Genomic DNA, 18,752 nt, shown 5'->3' with positions numbered 1-18,752 from the left:
AAAAATAAAATGAAATCACAAAAAAAAGAAGAAATAGAAAATCTGAATAGCAGGAAACAAGGAAAGAGTTTGAGTTAATAATTTTAAAATGTCCCACTAAAAACAAAACAAAAAACTTGCCACTAATAAAAGCCCATTATCTGATGGCTTTACTAGTGAATTCTGCCAGATGTTTAAAGATTTATCATGAACTCTTCCAAAAAATAAGAAGGGAGCACTTCCAAATCATCCTGTGAGGCCAGCATTACCCTAATACCAAATGCTGGACAAAGATGTCATAAAAAAAGAAAACTGCAGGGCAGTATCCCTCATGAATACAGATACAGTAGCCCTCAACAAAATATTAGCAAACCTGGTCTACTAACATTTAGAAGTAATGCAAAGTTGGTTCAAAATATGAAGAAAACTCAGTCTTTATAAACCTTGTTAGGATAAATAAACACAAGATTATCTCAAAAGACACAAAAAACAATACTCTTTAATGATTTTTTTAAAAACGTCTCAAACTAGGAATAGAGGCCTGATAAAGGCATTTATGAAAAACTTCCATGTAATGTCATATTTAATGGTGAAAGACTGAATGTTCTCTTCCTGAGCTCAGGAATAAGATGAGGATTCATTCTCACCAGTGCAATTCAACATTGTACTAGAAGGTCTAGCCAAGACAGTTTTAGAAGAAAAACACATAAAAAACATCGAAATTAGAAAAGAAATTAAACTAACTGTATTTGCAAATGACATGATCTTGCATATATAACATCCTGAGGCATATACACACAGACATGTGGCACACGTGTGTGTTCAGTGTCACTGGTCATTAGGAAAGGATAACTTAGGACCCAATTAGCTATCAGTACACACCTGTTGGCACAGCTAAAAAAAAAAAAAATAGTGGAAATACTGAATGATGGTGGATGAGAAGAAATAGTTTCATATGTTGCTGGGGGGAATGTAAAGTGGTACAGGCACCCTGGAAAATATTTTGGCAGTTTCTTAGAAAATGTAAACATAACCATAGTACCCTAGGTGTTTCACTTCTAGGTGTTTATTCCAGAGAAATGGGATAGTCCGTAAACCTTTGTGGTAAGAACAAGTGTGACAGTTCCAGTGTAGCCAAAGATTGGGGGAGATGGTGAGTATTTTCAACAGTCCTGGAAAGCTGTGGGACAGAGCCTGTAGTCTGTATAGTTTTTTACATCTTTTTTCCCTATTCCTCCACCTTCCTTTGGCACATTTATTTTTCTTGGTTGATTTTTTTTTTTTAATCTTTTTTTAACATTTTTTTATTTTTGAGAGAGGAGTGGGAGAGGGGCGGGGAGAGGGAGACAAAGAATCCGAAGCAGATTCCAGGCTCTGAGCTGTCAGCACAGAACCTGACGCAGGGCTTGAACCCACGAACTGCAAGATCATGACCTGAGCCACTGTCAGGAGCTTAACTGACTGAGCCACCCAGGTGCCCTTTTCTTGGTTGATTCTTAATGTGTGAGTTGGTTGAAGAGAATTTTAAATGTTGAGTGGTGAATATAGGCGCAAAAAGACCATCATCTTAAAAAAAATTGTGTCTTATGTTAACATATCGTGTATGTGTGGATTTTTCTGAAACTTTCACATGTATTTTCATAATTTGGCGCTGGTTCAGAACTGTGGGCACCTCAAGCGAGCTCACAGCAAAGTGGGATGCGCCTGCCTCCCCAGTCTGTCCTCATGGACTCATTCCATTCCTAGTGCCCTTTATTTTCTGAGCCAGAGTGACTGACTTGATCTATGCTTGTTCCTCTGTAAAATTCCTGAGGGCTGTTCTGACTGGTTCTAGGAGTTTTTTCCTTCGTGTGCACAGCTCTGTAATTTAGGTGTCTAATAACAAACCCCTTTGTTTTTGCTTATAGTGGGGTCTCCCACAAATGCAGGCAGCAGGGTTGTTTACATTTTTATGTAATGTGGTCCACTCAGGCCTCCTGGCCTCCATCCTTTGTGCATGTTGTGTCTCTCTCTTTAAATTCAAGGAGAGCCATAGGTTTTGATCTGAAGAAACCTATGAGTATGGGGCAATGTAAGAAAAACAGGTTTTTGGATCAGGTTGGGTAAATTTTGCTTTGGAGTAGCTTTGCATTAAAATGTGTACAGTGGAGTAGAGATGAATAATGTCTCCTCTTGGTAGGTTCAGGTAGGTTGGCTGTGTCATGAACTAGAATTTTTTTTTTTTTTGCTTTGTTTTCCAGGTGCTGTGAAAATTAACTATTAGTATAACTACTAAAGGTCAGTGGGAGGTGAAATTAACTAAGATCATATCAGAAAGAGTTGCATTTGCTGCAAACCGGAAGTGAATTGGATAGTTTTTTCTCTTGTCTATAGTTCCGCTTGTAAGAGCTGGACTGCAGGGGTGCGACCTGACCCCTCCTGTATTGCCGATGTGTGTGCAGAGGCCAAGAAGGAGATTGGAATTACAAAATCAGAATTCCCTGGAGGGCTTGGTTTTGCGACACTTCAGGGAAGTGACGAGAGATTTGTCAGAGGACAGAGGTTGGAAAAGCTAGTTTATGGCCTTCGGTCTTCAGGGATCCTCTTGATAGTGTCTCTCCACAGGTGTGCATCTCATCAAGGTTTGTTTCCCCACCCCCACCCCAGGGGCAGGATGGAAGGCCGGTGGCGAAGGAGCAGTAACAAATGCTTCCCAGAATCCTTGTTTATGCTGGGTGGTGAGCACTATTGTGGGTCGCCTGCTGTGGGTGCACTGCTAGAGACTTCTTTGACCTGTCACGCTCCAGGTGAGCCTTGTGAATTGTTGAGCTATTGTGAACACCTCTGCTACTTGGGCCAGCAGCTGCTACCTACTGGCTCCTCTATCCATTTCCTATTGAATTGACCCACAGAGGATTCTTTGTATTTCCTTAGAGGGTTGCTGGACTGGAAAATTGCATATGCACTGAAGGCTTGTGTTTCCAGGAAGGTGGAAAGATTGGCAGCCATTTGTCTTCTTGTGAATTGGCTGTCGTGTGACTCCTTTTGCTTCTCGTTTCTGGTCTTGACACTGCTGGAGTCACCTCTTTGGCCTAGGTTTCCATCAGTGAGCCTGATCAAGCCAAGACACAAGTCCCAGCAGGTTCCCTGTAGCACAGACCAAAGAAAACAGCAACGGGGAACAGGAGAAGTAGGTTTATTCTAGGGTAACATTGGAGAGCTCAGTAAGGAAGGGAATTCTAGATCCCTGGCTTCTGCTGGAGTTTTCTATTCTGAATTTACTGGTTTAAGGTTTTCTGGTTGGAAGCAACAGAACTTAATTTTGACTCGTACAAGCAGAAAGGATTTATTGGATATAGGATGGCTCACAGACTGGAAAGAAAAGCTGTGGAGCCTCATCTTCAGAAAGTGCTGGTGTCAGAGGAGCCGTGATCTTAGGAGCGGGAACCTCTTGGGGTTGAATAAGCACCACCACATCCAGTTCCTGCTGCTGTCTGTTCAGAAGTCAAAGTCCAGGGACAAAGGCCCAGCCGGCCTGGTGTGGGTCAGGGAGTGGCACCTTGACTGACAGTCTGTCCGGGCCCAATCCTGTGGAGGGAGGTGGTTCCCTTGTGCCAGAAAGAAGACAGCTGCTGGGCAGGCAGCAACAGGATTGTGTCCCAGGAACAACTGCCTCACCAAGAGCAGCAGCTTCCACCTAATGATGCAGCCACAGTGAATTTGTTTTCTATCAGGAGCCTGGGTTTTTTGGTGTTTTTATGTTAAAGGCTGACTCCACTGAACATTTTTTTTTTTTTTTTTGAGAGAGCGAGTGCACAAGTGGGGAGGGGTAGAGAGAGAGGGAGAAAGGGAGAAAGAGAATCCCAAGCAGGCTCTGCACATTCAGCGCAGAGCCTGATGCGGGGCTCAAACAAACCATGAGATCATGACCTGAGGCAAAACCAAGAGTGGGACGCTTAACTGACTGAGCCACCAAGGTGCCCCTCCATTGAACATTCTTTACCAGTGGAACACTGTGCAAGAATATGTTTTCTGAGGGGTCACCTCTGTGTGAAGTTTTCCCCCAAGGATTTCTGTCGATCTGCCTGTGCCTAGAGAAAGGTGGGGAGGGTGTCCAGAACACCCCTCTGTCAGAGGGCAGCTGAAGGTGGTATCTGTTACTCAGCTGTGCTTTCTTGTGCCACCTGTGAGAACAATGCCCTGTCTGGGGAGTGGTCTTTTTTTTTTTTTTTTTCAAGAGAGAGGGGGCACACATGCGTGTGTGCGCATGTGAACAGGGGAGGGGTAGAGGGAGAGAGAATCCCAAATGGGCTCTACACTTAACTCGGGGGCTTGATCCCACAACCCTGGGATCATGACCTTAGCCGAAATCAAGAGTCAGACACTCAACTTGACTGAGCCACCCACCCAGGAGCCCCTGGGGAGTGGTCTTTTAGAAATTCCTTCTATGGAAGAGGGTTGAGAGTTTGTTATCAGAACTAGAGGGGCAGTCTTTTGGCCTCTTTAGTTAGACTGACTTAGAAACTGCCCACAGTCACTAAGAGCTGACCAGGGGTGTTTGTGTGTGTGTGTGTGTGTGTGTGTGCGCGCGCGCGCACGTGCGCACGTGTGTGTTGGGATTGAGGTCTCCAGATTTTGCATGTGGGCATCCTGAAACATGTCTCCACCCACGTCACAGCTGCCTCCCCCAGCAGCCCTAGTGTGCAGAACCAGTACTAGCTGTTAATGTTGGCTTTTCTCCCTTGCCAGGTATCTGCAGATGGTGTCCATTGTCAGTGCTGTCCAGCGTGCACCAGGCTGATCCATGGTCACTTTCCGGGATGGCAGCAAGGTGACTTCAGCTGAGGATGACCCTGACTGAAAGGCTGCGTGAGAAGATATCTCAGGCCTTCTACAACCATGGGCTGCTCTGTGCATCCTACCCCATCCCTATCATCCTCTTCACGGGGCTCTGCATCTTAGCCTGCTGGTATGTTTCTGAGTTGTCCTGGATATGTTGGGCCAGTGTGTTGGGACAGTAGGTTTCCTAATTCTGACTGCTCCGTAGCCCTTGGACTGTGTATACTTTTTATACACTGACTGGCGGCTGGTTGAAGCTGCTGGTTGGAGAGCTCTAGTCCTGGGGTATTTAGCCACTAGACTGAAATAGACCAGTCTGGCCCTGACATAGGGATTCTCCAGATTTGTTCAAAATTATTTCAGAATAATGTTTAAATGCTTTTAAGAAACCACAAGATGATTGAAAGGCATGATTTTTTAATTTTCCTTCTCAACAGTGACAGTTTCATTTTGGTACATTTTGGTACCTGGTTGAGAGCAGGAGCATTTGAGTGTGTTGCAAAACCAAGTCCATTTGAACAATTTCTTGGACACCCTCGTTCAGGCTCACCCAGAGACTTGGTTCTGTGCTCTCCAGTCATTTTCTTGTGGCCACGAGGAGCCTCTTTCTGATCTCTTGCTGATTCTCAGGGCCAGCTGTGGTCACCAAGGACTGTTGTGGTAGCTGCCTTCCATCCACATCTGTCTTTCTGTCACAGGGCCTCACAGAAGCTGAAGGCTGTGGCTTATAAAAGGATAGGCTCGGTGTAAGAAGATATCTGATGGCCTTTTTGGCTCCAAAACACTGACACCCATGAAAAGAGCCAACTGTATGATCCTTGCCTCTGGAAAGAATTCTGGTTTCCATATTCATTGTACATCTGACATTTGTTAGATGTAGTCATTGCTGTGCTGGAAGGAGGGTGGCTCAGGACTGAGCTCACTGTTCAGTTTGTTAATGATCCCAAGCTCTTTTCTAATTAGGACTAAGAAAGATGAGCATCTTTCATTGAGAATTTCCTGCTGGGTGCTTCATAATAACCTTGGGAAGCAGTCCAGTTATATTTCCATTTAACCAAAGTGAGGTCGAGGATTGAAGACTTGCATGGTGTGCAAAGTTAATAAGCAGGGACGCTGGGATTTAAATCTAGGCTTAGGGATTCTGGTGCCAGCACTATGGCACTCTGTCACCCTGACTGTCCTCGCTGTGGATGTGTATTTATACTGACGTTTAAATTTTGTTACATTGTGTTGTACAGGATACTTATGGCTACATCCTATAGGAGATAAATTAGTAGAACATAGCTCTTGTTTTTTCCTCTAGGTTAATTATTTCTTTCAGAATCTCTTTCAAGATCATACTTTTCAAAAATCGTCTCTCTCCTTCAAAATCGTACTTTCCCAGGCTTGGCCTGTGTGATAAGTCCATGGCTCTTAAACCTGAGCTGGCAACAGAATCACCTGGACGGCATGCTAAACACAGATTGCTGAGCACCACCCTAGAGTTTCCATTCATCAGGTCTGAGATAAGCCCAAGAATTTACATCTCTAACAAGTTCCCAGGCCTGGGGACCATGTGCTGAGAACCACTAGACTGTGTCTTTCTTGAAAATTTCTCTGAAGTTCTATCACCTTTCAGTGAAAAGAGTTTTCTCTCTTATTCTGATTCTTGGAGCAGCAGTGTGTGGGGACACTCATGGTTATTATCACTGATGTTGCCTTCTGTTGAGGGTGGTAGAACTTAGCTTCCCCTCCACTAAGTTCTCAGCTCCTCGATGGCCTCTTTACACATGCCTCAGCACATGGGAACATGGTAAGAAATACTTGATGGATGAGTACATTGGATTAAACTTGTCTGCTCGGTGAGCAGTTTGAGTTGAGGAGGTGGTAGTTGTGATTCCCCTTCCACAAACACAACTCTGGCTACGGGAAACGGAAAGTATGTTTCCTCTTTGCTGTTCATCTTCTGGGTATTGGGTGTAGCCAGCTGAGACCAGGCAGCTTCCTGGACAGGGAATGTAGGATATGTGTAGCAGCTGCTTGGGTGCAGTTGGGCCTTATCTTTGAATGAATAATTTGATATTACACAAATGTTTCAGAACAGACAGTCCTTGGATTTATGATATGAGGGCCTCTGGTATGAAAACCTTAGGAGACAGCTGACATGTCAGGTTTGGAGAACTCCCTCTTGACTCATGGTGAATTAGAATAGGATGGAAGTTGGGGAAGAGGCAGATGTGATGAAAACAATATTTAACAACCAGTACAGTCCAGATGCAGCCAAGCCTGCCTTATATTTCACAGGTGCTTCTGGCTGAACATCAGTCTAGAGGAAGAGGTGGGTGGTGAGGCTCAGGGTAGGACTAGGCTGATGGGAAGGAAAGGAAGACTGATCTTCATTGACCTCCGGCTTTGTAGGTCCTTTGATGTTTTTCCTTTCACACACACACTGTTCCATTTGGTGCCTGACATCCTTGGAGGGGGTGGTTGTGTCCTAGATTTTTTTTTAAGGGTGATTAAACTAGTGTGGAGAGCTGGTAAGTGGTAAATATTATGACTGGCAGGTCCCTGTGGAAAGCCCTGTACTTTCTCTACTTCACCCAGGTGATAGGAACGTTTTGAAGAATACTATTTGGTGCTGATAGCTTTCATTGCAAGATGTTTGCTCTCTGAACAAGAAGCCTGAGAGAGATGGTCTCAGTTGCAGTGGGCCAGGATTAGGGCCTGGCAGGATCTGCCTAGACAGAGAACAGTCTTTTTGAGGCAGTAGCCCTATATAACAGAAGTTGGGGAGAGAGCACAAAGTTGGGTTTTCTCAATAAAGATGGCTTAAAAAAACAAAAGATGGCCATAATAAATGCCAAGCACTATGCCAGACCAGTGATGCACACATCATTCCTCTCAGAAGTGCACAATTGTGGGTCTAAGACATTGGATATTGTGCCCAGCAGATGTGACCTGGCCTTGGGGCAAAGGGAGACAATGTCAGGGAGGCTTCTTTGGAGGAGAGCCTCTGAGCTGAACCCTGCGGGAAGAGTAAGTGGTGTCTTCGTCTTCATCATTTAAGGTCATCAGTCAGCTCGTTCAGCAAATGGGCAGGGAAGGGAGTATCCCGGCAAGCCCCTCCAAGAACCTGCTACCTCCTCTGGTCCCGCCCTCTGACGGCACCACAGTTTCCTCATGTCTTTGCAGTCCAAAGTTTTTCTTTGAAGAGAAAAATCAGCCTTGTACTCTCCCATTCTTAGTGCTGTGTACTTACTTTCTCAAACCAACATCTTTGTCGAGTTATCTCAAAAGAGTTTTTTAACAACTTTTCTTAAAATCTGATTGGCTTAGGAAACATTTTCCAAGGCTAGATGAAGTCTCTTAGCCTCCAAAAATGATAAAGTTTGTATCAGAGAATCCACGGGTTGTGGGTCTTTTGGGGCAGGAGATGAGATGTTGTGGACTCAGGGCACAAGCCTCCGTGTCCTCTTCTGACCCGGGAACCTTCCCTCTGCAGAGCAGCTTCCTGCTTCTGTTCAGAGCCTCGGGTTGCCTGCAGAAAACAGAGTGTGAGTAATAGCATTTAGTAGTTTCATTAGATACCTAGATTCTGTTTAGTTGTTCATCTTGTATTGTTCCTGGAATGAGACCCTTGTGCAGCTTGAACTCAAAGGGCCCTGCACTTGATGTCCTTGTTCAGATCTGGCAGCCACCTGAGCTGTAGACCCCATTCTTCAGCACTGGACCACCCTGGGAACAGTGAATGCTTTTTCCTCCAGGAAAATCTGATGAAACTTGCAGCACGTAGACACTGGCAAGAGGTGTCTTCACATTTCCTAGAGGTTAGGCCATCAGGACCTGAGGGTGTGGCCCAGCAGCAGCCCAGCAAGGCAGAGGGCGCCGTTGCTCCCATTGCGCCCTGGGATGTGGTGGGTGCACTGTTGGGTGAAGAGAGAGTGCTCGAGCGCCAGGCTAGCGAACTGCCTGTGTGCAGAACAGAGGTCACCGTGAGGGTCGTTGGGTCACTTGTTGATCCTACAGCCTGCTGCTCATGGCTAGAGATGGTGATTTTCATTTGGAGAGCAAGTTAAATCATAGTGAGGCCATTCTAAACCTCATGAAGGACGGTAATCTTGCAAACTATGTGGGTATTCCAGAGCAGGCTTGGCCCCTTTCCTCGTCCATTTTCTCTGGCAGAATGCAGTACCTTTGAGCTGAGGCTGCACATCTCCGTTGCATGGTCTCTGTCCACCTCTCCCCCCATCTCCCCACATCTCAAGTTTCCCCAGATCACCATGAGTCCTTGGGAAGTGTGCATACAGGGGCCTGTATTAAAGGTTCCTTCTTTCTACGCCCATGTGGTCACTGTAGACACATTTATATTCTCTTTGTGATCAAGAAAGAAATCTAAGTAACTGAAGCCTTATGTGCAATTGTGCTTTGGAGAGCCAGCTGGGTAGCTGAGAATGAGTCCCAGAGCACCCCTCGTCTCTGCCCTGAAGCCTGCACTTGAGAGCCCAAGGGACCAGCTCCTGCAGCTGCTCCAGGATGCTGACCTGTTCAGCATGCCAGAGCCAAAGCCTCCCCCCAGCAGAAGTTAACTCCTGGCCTCACAAACAAGCTCTGGAAAAGTTCTGAAATGCCTGTGGGAGATCAAAGACTCCTTTACCACCCCAAATTTCCTCAAGCAGGAAAGGGCAGGAGATCTCAGAAATACCGCCTTCTAGTCTTTTGCTACCCCACCTCTAGCCCTGTACTGTTCTCCCCTGAGAGGCGAAGAGAGAAAACATCTCCCACCCTGATGCCTCCAGATAAGTGCCTTGTGCAACATCTCTGAGTGTCATTTCTGAGGCTGATGTTTCCATCTGTCTTCGGCATCTCCTGAACCTCCATCCTAGATGACTGGGAGTGAGGAGGAGTTGAGACTAGAGCCAGTAGCATCCGTGTAATTGTGGGATGCAGGGCAACAGGACAGTGCACGGAAGCTTGGTCAAGAAGCAGGGGAAAGGACCATTAAAGGTCCTAAATATACTTGCATGGGAGTGGTTGAAAAGTCCCCCCTCCCCATCCAAAAGCCCACCCTGGCCCAGGGGATGGCCGTCGCCTCACCCTGCCCCAAGACACAACGGGATGTGTACATCTGACCCTTGTTTTTATATTCAGGCCCCTGCCAGGGTGGCAACAAAAGGGATATATGGACAAGAAGGGCAGGGCAAGGTCCTGGGATGTGAGAGGGCAGAGGAGCTGGTGGTCAAGAACCTGTCCCAGGGAGGAGGGACCATGGGTGAGCCTACAGTCCGTACCCTCAGCACATGCTGTGTTGTGATGGACTTCACTTCAAAAGCAAGTTTAAAGATAAATTTATTAAGAATTTCCATACCAATGAAGACATCCAGATGGCAAACAAACACATGAAAAGATGTTCAACATCACTCATCATCAGGGAAATAAAAATCAAAACCACAATGAGATACCACCTCATACTGGTCAGAGTGGCTAAAATTAACAACTCTGGAAACAACAGATGTTGACCAGGATGTGGAGACAGGGGAACCCTCTTGCACTGTTGGTGGGAATGCAAACTGGTACAGCCACTCTGGAAAACAGGAGATTTCTTGAAAAATTAAAAACAGAATTACCCTGTGACCCAGCAATTGCACTACTAGGAATTTATCTGAAGCATATACAAAAATGCTGATTTGAAGGGCACATGCACCCCAATGTTTATAGCAGCACTATCAACAATAGCCAAATTATGTATATACAATGGAATACTACTCAGAGATGAAAAAGAAGGAAATCTTGCCATTTGCAACAACGTGGATGGAACTGGAGGGTAGTATGCTAAGCGAAATAAGAGAAAGACAGATATCACATGATTTTACTCATATGTGGAATTTGAGAAATTTAACAGGATCATAGGGGAAGGTAAGGAAAAATAAGATAAAAACAGAGGAAGGCAAACCATAAGAGACTCTTAAATACAGAGAACAAAGTGAGGGTTGATGGGCATGGAGGGTGGGGAAAATGGGTGATGGGCATTAAGGAGGGCACTTGTTGGGATGAGCACTGGGTGTTACATGTAAGAGATGAATCACTGGATTCTGCTCCTGAAGCCAAGACTACACTGTATGTTAACTAACTTGAGAATAAAATAAGTAAGTAAGTAAATAAATGAGAATTTCCATAGAGCTACTGCAGAGCATTAAACCCCAAGCGCCGAGACCTTCTGAGCGCAGAGTCCTGTGCAGCCATATGGGTTATGAAGCCAGCCTCGTGCGTGGAACATCTGGTAGATAAATAATCCTGAACATTTCCTGAACATCTTTTATGTGACTGATATTGGGGATGCAGAAATTAAAATGGCATGGACCCTCCCTGTACATTTCTTATATTAATCATGCAGATGAGAAGTCTCTAGGATCAGTGTTTGCAGGCTGCCATGGAGAACAGAAGACATGTGCCTACCTGCCTGGGATTGGAGGAATACAAAGGCTGTGTTGCCCTGAAGGACAAGCAGGAATTTGGCTGGCCTTGGGGAGAGCAAGGGGAGCCATTTCGTTTTGGGCTCCCCTGAGACAAGGATTTGAGTACATACATGTAGCTAATGTGTAAAATGAAGTGAGCACTGGTAGGAAGGTGGAAAAGTGAAATAGGAAGGAGCATCATCCAGCAACTTACCACCACAGGAAGCTGTGTAATCTCACTGGGGCACGCTGAGAAATGGTACAGGACGTCCACCTCAGAGCTCGTTACCTGGGTGTGGGGGAGCCAGACTGTGTCAGGGTCAGCACACTCTTTCCCTACAGGGCCGCTTGGTAAGGCCACATACGGTCTCTATCACGTAGTTTTGTTTTGTTTTTTTAGTAACTCTGTAAATGTGTAAAAACCATTCTTAGCTCACAGGTCACACAGAAACAGGCCAGGGGCTGTAGTTTCCCAACCCCTGATCTACACAACATCAGCCACTGGTTGAGGGCTGCCTCCAGCCAGCATCAGTTCCCACCGCCTAGTCAGAGAGGCCTCCAGCGGCAACAGAACAGTCTCAAGCGAGAGAGATGCAGATGCTAACAGTTGGAAGTTGAGCCAGCATGCCCAGAAGTAAGACTAGAAGGGAGAAGGGGAGGGCAGCAGCCTCTGGGGATGTGTTGGGCGGCCAGATGTGGGGAGCAGGCCATACAGGCGTGGTAGCAGGTGGTGTGTGGGCTGGGTGGGGGGGAGATTGGAGATTTTAGTTCCGTATTTGATTAAGAGATAAGTGATTTCAGGGGTAGAAGCGGGGAGTCTAGCTGGGCTAGTGCATTCATTGCTCTAGGTGAGAGGTGATTGTTGCTTAGTCTAAGCTGAAGGTCTGGAGGTGGTGAGATGTGGTGGTGTCTGGATATATTTTGAAGGTGGAGCCTTCAGGATTGTCTGAAGACCAGATGTGGAATATGAGAAAAAGAGGATCAAGATCAAAGTGCTTGGCCTGAGCAGCTGGATGGGTGGAGCTGAGACAGGAAAGGCAGGGGAGGTTTTGGAGACCTGGTTCATTTCCTTTGCCCCTGTAAGATCAGTCCAAGCCAAGATATAATCTGGTCTTAGAAACGAGTTTTGCGGAAGCAACATGGGGGTGGTTGTAGAAATCTCCAGACAGTTTCTTTCTTTAAATGTCTAGTCTGTTTTCCAACCTTGGAAAAGTGAGTGTTTTTACTTTTGCCTGACGGTTTTCTTCCAGGTTTTCCTTTTGGCTAGAATTTGGTAGCTGTGGATGATGATTATTCCCTTGCATTTTGCAATTTTGTAGACTCTTTTTCTTGCGTGTTTTTCTTTTGCCTATGTTAAAAGGAATGTGTGGATGTTTCAGTTTTTTAACAAGACAGAAATGCAATACACGGTATTAGAGTGTGACGTTAAGAGCACAGACTCTGATGCCTGTGCTGACATCCTGGTTTTGTCACCTTCTGGTGAGGATATAGCTTCTGCATGTCACACTGGGTTGTGCTGAGGCTTAAATGAGCAGATAGATGGAAGGCACTTGGATTGGTGCCAGACACATAGTAGGTGCTCAGTGAGAGGAACCATGGCTAGTATAGAGACAGAGACAGGCAGGTCCGCTGCCAATGGTAAGAACCATGTTGGGGTGAGTGTAGGGTCCTTTGGTAGCTCACAGAAGGAGGGGCCCCGACCCAGATTTGGGGAAAGATTTCCTACAGCAAGTGGTACTGCAAGTGAGGCCGCCAAGGTGAGTTATCTAGGAGAAGAATAGGCAAGTGTGTTCCAGCAGGGGCAGAGCCTCAGAAGCAAGAGAGCAGTTGTGTGACTCCGAGGCAAGGTTGGGGAATGGCTGGGAGCCTTTTGAAGAACTTCAAGGCCTGTAGACTTCATCCTGAGAAAGCTGGATGCTCTGGAGTGTGCTGCCCTTCTTTTTCTTCCTGCTGCCATGTTTAGACTCCTGGAATTCACAGATATTTTTTAATTCACAGTTTGAGAAGCAGGCTGCCTTTGGTTCAGTCAGTGTGTTTTGGGCAGCTGTGGTATGGAAAGTGAATGTAGATGTAGAGTGGACTGCCTGCTTTCATCTTGCAGTGAAGCTAAAGCTCCATCATTCTTAGCTCTGGGCCCCGAGACTCCTCTCCACATTCAGAGCCCAGAGGTTAGTCTGTGTTGTGCAGGGCTTTCCAAAGCAGAACCTTAGCTGAATCTCCAGAGACAGCCTTTGACGCCTGTCTCCAAACAGCTGAACCTTGGCTTTTGGAAGCATCGAGAGAGAAGCAAGTGTTCATGTACAAGGGAGTCTCCATGTGATTGACAGCTGATTTCTCCTCAGAAACCATGGAGGCCAGAAGGCAATGAGAAAACGTTTAAATTTTGAATGAAAAAAATCAAGTATCCTATATTCTACAAAACTAGTCTTCAGTAATGAAGGAGAAATAGAGATATCCATATAAACAAAAGCTGAGCGGGCCTGCACTACAGGAAACACTAAAGCAAGTCCTTCAGGCTGAAGTGAAGGGATACTAGACAGTAATTTGAAACCATAAATAAAAGTAACACTAGTAAATATAACCAGACTTTTATATTTTTGGTTTGGTTTGTAACGTCTGTCTTTTATGATTTAAAAGGCAGGGGCACTGAATAGTAATTTTAGATCTGTAGTGATGGGCATACAATGTATAAATCGTAATCTGTGGCAATAACAATATAGAAGGGAAGAAACAGATATATAGCAAAGTGTTTAGATACTATGGAAACTAAGCTTCTCAGGCTGGATAATTTTCAGCTGTCTTATTTTCAAGGTCACTGATCTTTCTCCTGCCTGCTCACATCTGCAGAACCCCTCTTTAACAATGCTATTCGATCTGGGTTGTTAATAATAATTGTAATCCCTATGGTAACCAAACAGTAACTTGAAAATACAGAAAATGAAAGAAGAAGGGAGTCAAAGTGGCACATAAAAAAATTAGCCAAATACAAAAAAGGGCAGCAATTGGAGGAATTGAGGAACAAAAGTCATACAAGACATAAAATGGCACAAGTAAACCCTTCCTTATTAGTAATCACATAAAATGGGAGTGGATTTAACTCTTCTATTAAGAGAGACATTGGGGTTGCTTGGGTGGTTTGGTTAAGTGTCTGGCTCTTGATTTCAGCTCAGGTCATGAACTTACGGTTGGTGTGATCGAGCCTCGCACTGGGTTCTGCGCTGACAGTGCTGGCTGCAGAGCCTCTTTGGGATTCCGCTCCTTCTCTCTCTCTGCCCCTCCCCCACTGGCACGCTTGTACATGCGCTCTCTTTCAAAAAATAAACATTAAAAAAAATAAGAGGGGCGCCTGGGTGGCTCAGTCGGTTAAGCGTCTGACTTCAGCCCAGGTCATGATCTCACGGTCCGGGAGTTCGAGCCCCGCATCGGGCTCTGGGCTGATGGCTCAGAGCCTGGAGCCTGCTTCCGATTCTGTGTCTCCCTCTCTCTCTGCCCCTCCCCCATTCATGCTCTGTCTGTCTCTGTCTCAAAAATAAATAAACGTTAAAAAAAAAAAATGAGTAACTTTAAAAAAAAAAAATAAGAGAGAGGCACCTCGGTGGCTCAGTCGGTTAAGCGTCCAACTTCGGCTCAGGTCATGATCTCACGGTTTGTGGGTTCGAGCCCCACATTGGGCTTTGTGCTGACAGCTCAGAGCCTGGAGCCTGCTTCGGATTCTGTGTCTCCCTCTCTCTCTGCCCCTCCCCCGTTCATGCTCTCTCTTTCTCTCAAAAGTAAATAAACATAAAAATTTTTAAAAAAATAAGAGAGACATTGGCAGATTAAATTTACAAAGAATCTATATACTGTCAACAAGACACTTCAGATACATAGTACACTTGAGATATAAGAACACAAAGAAGTTGAAAGTAAGGATGGAAAAATATATTCCATGCCAAACAGTAACAGAGAGAGAGACCTAGAGTGGCTCTATGATTGTCAGACAACATCTAAAAGGTAACAAAATAAAGGACATTACATATTGATAAATGCTTTAGTACAGCAAGACTGCATCACAGTTATAAACATTCACACACCTAATAACAAGGCTACAAAATAAATGAAGCAAAAACGGACAGAATTGAAATGAGAAATTGAGAAATCCACAGTTATAGTTGGATATTTCAGTTCTGTGCTGTCAGTACTAGATACAAGAAGAGACAGCAAGATAAGGAAACGGAGGACTTGAGCAACAGTGTCAACCAGCCAGACCTAACAGACATGCAGAGAGCACCCAGCGACAGCAGAAGACATGTTCTCAAGTGCTCGTGGAGCAGTCTCCAGGATAGACCATCCGTTAGGCCACAGACAAGTCTTGATGAATTAAAGAAGACTGAAATCAGATAGAATATCTTTTCCAATCGCAGGGGAATGAAACTAAACATACTAGAAGGAAAACTGGAAAATTCACAAGTAGGTGGAAGTTAAACAGGATATTCTAAAACAACCAATGAGTCAAGAAGTCAGAAGGGAAATTCAGAAAATACCTTGAGGTGAGGACAAAAACAAAGACCCGAAATACCAAATCTTTTTTTTTTTTTAATTTTTAACGTTTATTTATTTTTGAGACAGAGAGAGACAGAGCATGAACGGGGGAGGGTCAGAGAGAGAGGGAGACACAGAATCCGAAGCAGGCTCCAGGCTCCGAGCCGTCAGCCCAGAGCCCGACGCGGGGCTCGAACTCACGGACCGCGAAATCGTGACCTGAGTTGAAGTCGGACGCTTAACCGACTGAGCCACCCATGCGCCCCACGAAATACCAAATCTAATGGGATGCTGTGATAGTCGTACTACGAGGGAAATGTGTAGCTGTGAGGACGACTCAGTACTCCTGTCTAGAATATATAAAGAACTAAAAATCAATGAGGAAAAGACAGCCAACCCAATTAAACAGAAGAGGGACTTCACAAGAGGTTATGTCTGAATGGCCAGCAAGCATATGAAAGAATTTTCCACATTGCTGCACATTGAAACCGCAGGGAGATACCACTACGTCCTCTTCCACGTGGTTACATTTAATTGGCCTGACAGTGTCAAGAGGTGGCAAGGATTTGGAACAGTTGGAACTCTTGTCACAACTGCTGGTGGGAACATACGTTTGTACAACTACTTTGGAGAATTGGTATTCTCTACAAAGCCAAACACATACACTATAAAGTAACACTTCCTTCTGGGAACACACCCAACAGAAATGAGTGCTGATGGCCACCAAAAGCCATCTATGAAAATGACCGTAATAACTCCATTCTTCATAACTGAAACCAGAAACAGCCGCAGGTTCCTCGACAGTGGAATGGATAAATGCAGGGTAGTGTATAATTCAGCGGAATAGCACATACCTACAGGAAAGAATGATCTGATATGTATGGATGAATCTAGCAGATAAAATTTAGGTGAAAGCAGCCAGTCACAAAAGAGAACACCCGTAGCATGGGTGATTTTATGTATAAGTCATTACAAAGGCAAAACGAGTTTATGGTGATGGAAGTTCTGATAGTAGTTTGGGGTGCTCTTCACTGGGCAAGGGCACAAAGCTGCCTTCTGAGGTCCTGGAAATGTTCTATAGCTTGATCTAGGCAGCGGTTACCCAGGTGTGTGCCTATGTAAAAGTTCATTGCACCAGATAGTTAAGGTTTGTACATGTATTGTATCAAAGTTGTAAGTTAAAATTAAAAACAAAAGTTTTGTTAAAAAGTGAGACATGACACAAAATGAAAACGTACATGGGTTTGCCAGCTTTTTGTTGTAAGGCCAGGGCTTTTCCTGTGTGAGTGGTGGGTCTAGTGTAAAATCTAGTGTAAAATACACTCTCAGTGTGTTATATACAATTTTTGTGGTCTTTTTAAATTGGAGCAGTTGCCCAGCAATGTACATCAGGATCCTTCTGGATTTTTATTTTTATTTTTATTTATTTATTTATTTATTTAATGTTTATTTATTCTTGAGAGAGACAGAGACAGAGTGTGAGTGGGGGAGGGTCAGAGAGAGAAGGAGACACAGAATCCGAAGCAGGCTTCAGGCTCTGAGCTGTCAGCACAGAGCCTGACACGGGGCTCAAACTCACAAACTGGTAGATCATGACCTGAGCTGAAGTCGGACGCCTAACCGACTGAGCCACCCAGGCGCCCCTCCTTCTGGATTTTTATACATCCCCCCCCCCCCCGGTTTCTTATTGTTGTCTTACTTTTAATTTGACAAGGTTTTTTTTTTTTTTTTTTTTTAGCATCTTTATTATGTCTCTAAAAATATTCATCCAGTCTGTTTTATCAATTGGACTTCCTTGTAAGCTTTCTGTGGCTAAAAATAAGCTTGAAAGTTTTTTTTTTTTTAATGTTTATTTTTGAGAGAGAGAGAGAGAGAGAGAGAGACAGTTGCGAGCAGGGGAGGGGCAGAGAGAGAGGGAGACACAGAATCTGAAGCAGGCTCCAAGCTGTCAGCACAGAGCCCAACGTGGTGCTCAAACCCATGAACTGTAAGATCATGACCTGAGCCGAAGTTGGATGCCTAACTGAGCCATCCACGCATCCTGTTTTTTTTTGGAAAAGTTCTTTTTTCTTTTTCTTTTTCTTTTTTTTTAAGTTTGAGAGAGAAAATGGGCACATGTGTGCAAGTGGGGAGGGGCAGAGAGAGGAGAGAGAGAATGAATCCCAAGCAGGCTCCATCCTGTCAGCTCTGAGCCCAACATGTGGCTTGATCTCACAAACCATAAGATCATGACCTGAGCTGAAACCAAGAGTCGGACACTTAACTGGCTGAGCCATCCAGGTGCTCTGAGCTTGAAAAATTCTGATATTCTGATCTGGGTGTCTTCTGAGTGTCTTTCTAGTTCCGAAGTTTTATGACTCCGATATTGTGCACACACATACAGTCCCAGCAGGGAGAATGCAGTGCGACTGTGCTGGCCCCTGTGTCACTCATTTCGGCGCAGATTGTGCTCCTGCCGTGTCCTAACCCTTCTCTCCTTCTTGTTCGTCCCAGCTGCCCACTGCTGAAACTGCCCCTACCAGGGACAGGACCGGTGGAGTTCACCACTCCTGTGAAGGACTACTCGCCCCCACCTATGGCCTCTGACCACAAACCAGGGGAGCCCAGTGAGCGGCCAGAGTGGGTAGGTGCTCAGTGTGTGTCTGGGGAGAGCCCCGAGGGTTTGGGTGGAAATTGGCCAAGGCAGGGGTTCTGGGAGTGAGAGTGAGGGTGGCCAGCTTCGGATTGGTGGGCACATGTACTTGAACAGCTTTTACAAAGGCACCACAAATATTTCATTACACAGTTAATGAATAACCTTTTTTGAAAGGAAACGCCAAGTGACACAAAAATGTGACTGTCCTCAACAGCCAGGTGGGATCTGTGGTGGTTGTAGCTATGGCCAGATGGGTCTGGAGTCCTACCTGGACTGCTCACATACCATGCCCGGGCCCAAGCAGTGCTCTGGCAAGCAGGCCATCTCCTCCTTGTCCCAAGTGGTCACGAGAGCCATGGAGCATCCTT

General features: G+C 45.3%; 1 protein-coding gene across 3 annotated transcripts in view; it reads left to right on the top strand.

Annotated features, from left to right (window-relative positions):
* LOC115508009 (SREBF chaperone) overlaps positions 1-18,752 on the top strand; it is a 72,647-nt gene that overhangs the window by 31,280 nt on the left and 22,615 nt on the right. The window contains exons 1-3 of one of the 3 annotated variants that reach the window (XM_030306440.1): positions 2,387-2,600; positions 4,708-4,927; positions 18,243-18,372. In XM_030306440.1, coding sequence (XP_030162300.1) covers positions 4,806-4,927; positions 18,243-18,372 — 252 coding nt within the window. In that variant the 5' untranslated portion in view covers positions 2,387-2,600; positions 4,708-4,805. Of the gene's footprint in view, positions 1-2,386; positions 2,601-2,645; positions 2,766-4,707; positions 4,928-18,242; positions 18,373-18,752 lie in introns of those variants that run through there. The other 2 variants (XM_030306442.1, XM_030306441.1) reach the window with 2 other exon arrangements.

The sequence above is a fragment of the Lynx canadensis genome, chromosome A2 (assembly GCF_007474595.2).
Source record: "Lynx canadensis isolate LIC74 chromosome A2, mLynCan4.pri.v2, whole genome shotgun sequence".
NCBI classification, from domain to species: Eukaryota; Metazoa; Chordata; class Mammalia; order Carnivora; family Felidae; genus Lynx; species Lynx canadensis.
The sequence above is the reverse complement of the archived record's forward strand: the minus strand, read 5'-3'. Positions and strand labels throughout refer to the sequence as shown.